This window comes from Pogonomyrmex barbatus, unplaced genomic scaffold (genome assembly GCF_055798465.1).
Source record: "Pogonomyrmex barbatus isolate J1 unplaced genomic scaffold, ASM5579846v1 scaffold5, whole genome shotgun sequence".
In the NCBI taxonomy this organism is placed as follows: domain Eukaryota; kingdom Metazoa; phylum Arthropoda; class Insecta; order Hymenoptera; family Formicidae; genus Pogonomyrmex; species Pogonomyrmex barbatus.
In genome coordinates, this window is record NW_028297149.1 from 12282860 (window position 1) to 12288060 (window position 5201).

At 29.9% G+C, this 5201-nt stretch overlaps 2 protein-coding genes across 3 annotated transcripts; one reads left to right on the forward strand and one right to left on the reverse strand.

Moving 5' to 3' along the window:
• Positions 1-1147: 1147 nt before the first annotated feature.
• Positions 1148-4938, reverse strand: PIH1D1 (PIH1 domain containing 1). The gene is made up of 7 exons (XM_089081847.1): positions 4738-4938; positions 4568-4658; positions 4316-4498; positions 4053-4225; positions 3709-3933; positions 3462-3605; positions 1148-3314 (listed from the first exon to the last, which is right to left on the reverse strand). The coding sequence occupies exons 1-7, from the start codon at positions 4798-4800 to the stop codon at positions 3285-3287; spliced, it is 909 nt and encodes a 302-aa protein (XP_088937973.1). The 5' UTR covers positions 4801-4938; the 3' UTR covers positions 1148-3284.
• Positions 1390-3084, forward strand: LOC105433277 (sphingosine-1-phosphate phosphatase 2). Of its 2 annotated transcripts, XM_089081843.1 has the most exons (5): positions 1390-1873; positions 1959-2160; positions 2248-2282; positions 2358-2472; positions 2568-3084. In XM_089081843.1, the coding sequence occupies exons 1-5, from the start codon at positions 1390-1392 to the stop codon at positions 2983-2985; spliced, it is 1254 nt and encodes a 417-aa protein (XP_088937969.1). In that variant the 3' UTR covers positions 2986-3084. The 2 variants fall into 2 exon arrangements, with proteins under 2 accessions (XP_088937969.1, XP_025075645.1); XM_025219860.2 differs by having other exon boundaries at positions 2248-2472.
• Positions 4939-5201: the final 263 nt, after the last annotated feature.

Genomic DNA, 5201 nt, shown 5'->3' on the forward strand with positions numbered 1-5201 from the left:
TATGTATATCACGAGTGATAAAGGGATGACTCGATCGCGACGATTCCGGAACGACGACGATGGCCTACACAGTGGTCTGTGGTATTCGCGCGATTTATGGACATATTATTCACCCGATGTGTTAATCTGGCCGAATTATTCATATCGCGAGGAAATTGCGAAAAACAAGTTGACGTTGTATATTCGCGCGTTGCTCATCGGGCCATCTCGACATATAAAAACGGGGCCTGGCCTTCTCGCATTTTCGTCCGTCTTTCCCGAAGAAATGGTTAACACGGACGACTTGATACAAATGTGCTTTTTTTTTTTGTGACATAAACGCGAACAATATATAATTCCAGAGGCGAGAGAGATCGTAGCAATCGTCGCCCGATGAACTCCAACCTCTTTGAAACCTCGTTACATAAATTTATTATTATTTATCATTCCGCCGCTTGGCACTACGTCTCGAAATTATTCGAACACTCGACGAGCGTGCCTTCGGTAAGTTTAAAGAAAGAAAGAATTATGGCCATGAATTTGTCCAATTCTTTTCGTTTCCTTATCAATTGAAATGAAATTTACAATCGCGCGATATAATCAACAACGTTGTTGTCATCGCTTTTTGGAGGTGATAATAAAAAAATCGCGAGATATCGAGTCGATTGTGTATTTTTGTTGTTACATAACAAATATAGTATTATATGTCCGTTCCTGTTGCTGTGCTATATACGTTAGATAAATAATTGATTAATTGCTTCTCATTGTGTACAATAGTCAGCATTCTTCCTCTTGTCCCCGGCACGGTTTATCCTAACCTAACCTAACCCCAACCTAATCTTACTCCAAGTTGTGTATTGTAAACAGAGAGCGATGTATATATTTAATAATGTCGGATTCTACATCATTAAGAAAATTTTAAATAAGTCGGTGATGGTGAATATCAAAATGTTATCGCCGCGCATGCTTATATCTATACATTCGGTCGATATGACAGATTGCTTAACCTAAAGATACGTCACATTTTCTTTTGACAGTTATATAGCGTTTTTTTTATAGTGTCGCCGATTATATCTATTCTATCGTTTTACTTATTCGTCTTATTCTCTGCGCGTTGCAATAACGAGTGCGAGGCAAAATTATATAAAATTGAATTTCGTGAGAAGTATTTCGTTTTTTTTTTTTTTTTTTTTTTTTTTTTTTTTTTTTTCCCCGAAAAGAATTCATTTTCAACAATTAGTCACTCGTATAAAGCATATACAATTACATCATACTGAAAGTTATCAACATTCATGCAGATTACTCATGTTTTTGTGATCATGAGAGGGCCATGTTAATAATTCCGTGTTAATAATTCCTTCAAAAAAGGAAAGGAAATTTAAAAGTTAATTCCAATTAATTCCAAGAAAAATGGTGTTGGAACTGATAAGAATAATGGATTACTTAAAGGACCCTCAATTAGTCGCGTCGATTCAACAATTTTTTGGTGTTGAAATATATTATGATAAACATAGTAAAATAATTCAAAAGGAGAAAAAAAAATGCATTTATACACAAATTGATGATAATGAAAAAAATTATGTTTCAACTTCACATATTAAAAAAATTAATGGCTATGAAGTAAATAGTAAACAGTCGAATGCTTGCACAAAGCAAATAGACTTTTTACAACAGGAAACAAAGGAACCAATAACTGAGCACAAAGAAACTGAAATAATTTCAAGCAATCCAGATTATACAATCACTAATTCATTCTGGTATTATTTATTTGTATTTGGAACCGAATTGGGAGATGAAATTTTCTATTCCATGTTCTTCCCTTTCTTATTTTGGAATGTTGATGGAGCTGTTGGCCGAAAAATAATCTTAATATGGGCCATTATCATGACTATTGGTAAAATCAATTCGTAATAAAAAAAAGATATGTATATACAACTTTAGTGTGATCAATCTTTAAATTTATCTTATACATTTTCCAGGACAGATACTAAAAGATGTAATTTGTTGGCCTAGACCAGCTTGTCCTCCAGCAGTCAGATTACAAAATAAATGGTCACAAGAATATGGAATGCCATCTACTCATGCCATGGTTGGTTTTTCAATCCCATTTAGTGGAATATTATTTACAATAAATAAATATATTTATCCATCTTCTATTGGATATGTTATTGCATTTCTCTGGTAAGTGAAATATGATCGTTGATCAACATTTGCTCGTACTATTAACTATAAAATAATCGAACTCGACAACATGCAAGATTTTTTTAGGTGCATACTTGTCAGTATGAGCAGATTATACCTGGGTATGCATACTGTGCTAGATATTATAGCTGGAATAATATTGACAATTGTATTAATGATTCTATTGGTGCCCCTAGTGGATTTAACAAATTCTTACATCATTACAAATTTTTGGCTCGTAGCAATACTGATTATAATCAGTATCATCACTATCATATATTATCCAACCAGCTATAAGTGGACACCCACTAGGTAAATGTAGATAAATCATTGTACATTATTATACACAATTAAATTATAAAATATATTAACTTTTATATTTATCTGTAATTTTTAATTCATTTCAGAAGCGACACTGCCATGATTGTGTCAGTCGCAGCAGGAGTTCATGTAGGAACATGGCTTAATTATTTTACTGGTGTATTAAGAGCATCGCAATCTTCGCCACCATATCATATCATTTGGCCAACGTATTCTATGCTTGGTCATCTGATTCTTAGAACAGTGCTTGGTTTTTCAGGTGTTGTCGCAACAAAAGTTGTCTGTAAATTTCTTAGCTATTTTATACTATGTAGTATATTACAAATTAATTGGAAGAAACTTATGAAATGTCAAGACTATGATGGCAATCGAAATAAGGTGTTCGTCGATCTAGTCTACAAATATGCATCTTGTTTCATGATAGGTGTAAATGCCATGTATCTATTGCCACAGATTTTTAGCATGATAGGTATCGAACGACCAGCATTTTATACAGAAATATGAAAAACTTAACGTATACAATTTTGTTATTCAATTTATATTGCTCTGTGAAATATATTTTATATCTTGTTTGTTTATAAAGCGCTTTTATAATTTAGCAAAGTTATTTATTTTCATTTTTCCAGATTATATAAGATTATACGTCTGTTTTGAAAAATCAAACAATGATTGACAGACATTAGAAATGCAAACTACAATGAGATATTTTAATTACTTTGATAAAATATAAAATAATTTCAAAATTTTTTTTTACGTGAAAAAGCCAAAAGTAGAATTATTTTGTAATTTTTATAATTTTATTTTTATTCTATTAATATATCTATTCGTAACATCTGAAAAATAAAGAATATATATATATATATATATATATATATATATATATATAGATATAGATGTGTGTGTGTGTGTGTGTGTGTGTGTGTGTGTGTGTGTGTGTGTATTAATCAAACATAAAAAGAAAGAATAATATAAATCCTTACCCCAATATTGTAATCCAAAAAAGCTTTTGCGCTATCTGCTATGAGTGTATATGGAAGAAAAACGTCATATAAATAACAAGCTTTCTCATCTGTCACATTTATGCGATCAGAATTAATCAATACTACTACATTTTCAATTGAAACCTACAAGCGATAATGCATATTATATTCATTTTCTCTGTCTGAATGCCATTGGAATCTATATTAACTAAATTTAATAAATCTATTTAATGATTTCATGACTAACACTTTTTGACATATCAAATAAAGCAATTATATGTTCAATTGGATCCTTTACTGGTTTTCTTAAAATTACATAACCCGTTTCTGCTATATTGCCATTTTGTAGATAATCTTTGCTGATAAATTTTACGGGATGTACAATTTCTTCAATCAATGTCTTTGATGTATGACCTTGTAGCTTTTTGGGTTCGCGATTTTCTATCCTATGTTGCTGAAGTTTTCCTATTACCTGAGGTAATATAAATACATATAATAAATTTGACTATACAGAATAATAAATAAATATAATTATATATTGAGAAAATTTAATAAATATTTCAATAAATATTTCTTTTTACATATACTTACGGTACGATTTTTAAGAATAATATAATTTTCCGTATCAATCTCTTTGTTAAATTTATCCGCAACACCACTCAATATAACTAAAGTTGTAAATGCCATAAAATATTTTTTTTCTCGACATTTTTTAAAATATGTGGTATTTATCATGACATCATATGTTGCACTAGGTGTACCAGCTATAAAGAAAAACATTCAATATATTTTATAACAATTATTTGGAATAATTATATTGTTTTTTTTTAACATAATTAAAAGCTTTTCATTACATTTGTCTGGTTCCATCCTTTCAAAGCCAATACTCATTGGTATAGTATAAGCAGGTACTTCATCATTTAATAATTCAAGTAGTTTGGTATCAGATATGTCTTCTGGTGGTGGAATTTTATCAGATATGCATACATTTACGAAAACCTTTTCTCCATTAGCTGTTTTACTTTTTACACAAATACCTATAAATATTTATATCATAAAACAAGCCTATCCACAAGCAATACGCTTAAAAACAAAATTCTACAGACCAGGAATTGGTTGGACAAGAATAGACGGTTTTGAATCCAACTGTTTCATCAACTCATCCATCTGTTGATCTAAAGCATCCCTATCTTTATTCTGTTAAAAAGATTAAACGTCCTAGTTATAATTCATATATATCAATACAAAAAGTTACACGCATCATATATGTACTTACAAATAATAACAAATTTTGAGTCCGTATAGAATCGTCAACTTCGAGAAAAGTGGCGTCACTCATAATTGCGATAAATCCAATCAAATATATCAACTTAAAATATATCCAAACTTGTACGTATTTCCCTTTCAGAATAATTTCTGTAATTCAAATACTTTTATAACCTCTTTGAAAATAACATAGATACATGCAACACCATCTAGCGTCATTTGCCATAACAAAATAATATTTCATTATTAATTGATCTATCGTAATTATTATCACATTATTTATGTTAATTAAGACTTTTATATATATATATATATATATATATATATAAATAAAAGAAATTAATATAATAAACGGTACATTAACGATAACAATTCATGAAAAGTGTATATTTCTTCATCGACTGCCAATATATTTTTACGGCTAAAATCGTAATGCCATCTATGGATGATGATGATAAAATAAATTCACCTGAG

Coding starts and splice junctions, on each gene's coding strand:
- PIH1D1 (XM_089081847.1), bottom strand. CDS start 4,800: ATGAGTGACGCCACTTTTCTCGAAGTTGACGATTCTATACGGACTCAA. Junction 3,934..4,052: donor TTATTCTTAAAAATCGTACC/GTAAGTATATGT, acceptor ATATTACCTCAG/GTAATAGGAAAACTTCAGCA. Junction 3,315..3,461: donor TTTTGGATTACAATATTGGG/GTAAGGATTTAT, acceptor TTTATTTTTCAG/ATGTTACGAATAGATATATT.
- LOC105433277 (XM_025219860.2), top strand. CDS start 1,390: ATGGTGTTGGAACTGATAAGAATAATGGATTACTTAAAGGACCCTCAA. Junction 2,161..2,247: donor TATGTTATTGCATTTCTCTG/GTAAGTGAAATA, acceptor AGATTTTTTTAG/GTGCATACTTGTCAGTATGA. Junction 2,473..2,567: donor TATAAGTGGACACCCACTAG/GTAAATGTAGAT, acceptor AATTCATTTCAG/AAGCGACACTGCCATGATTG.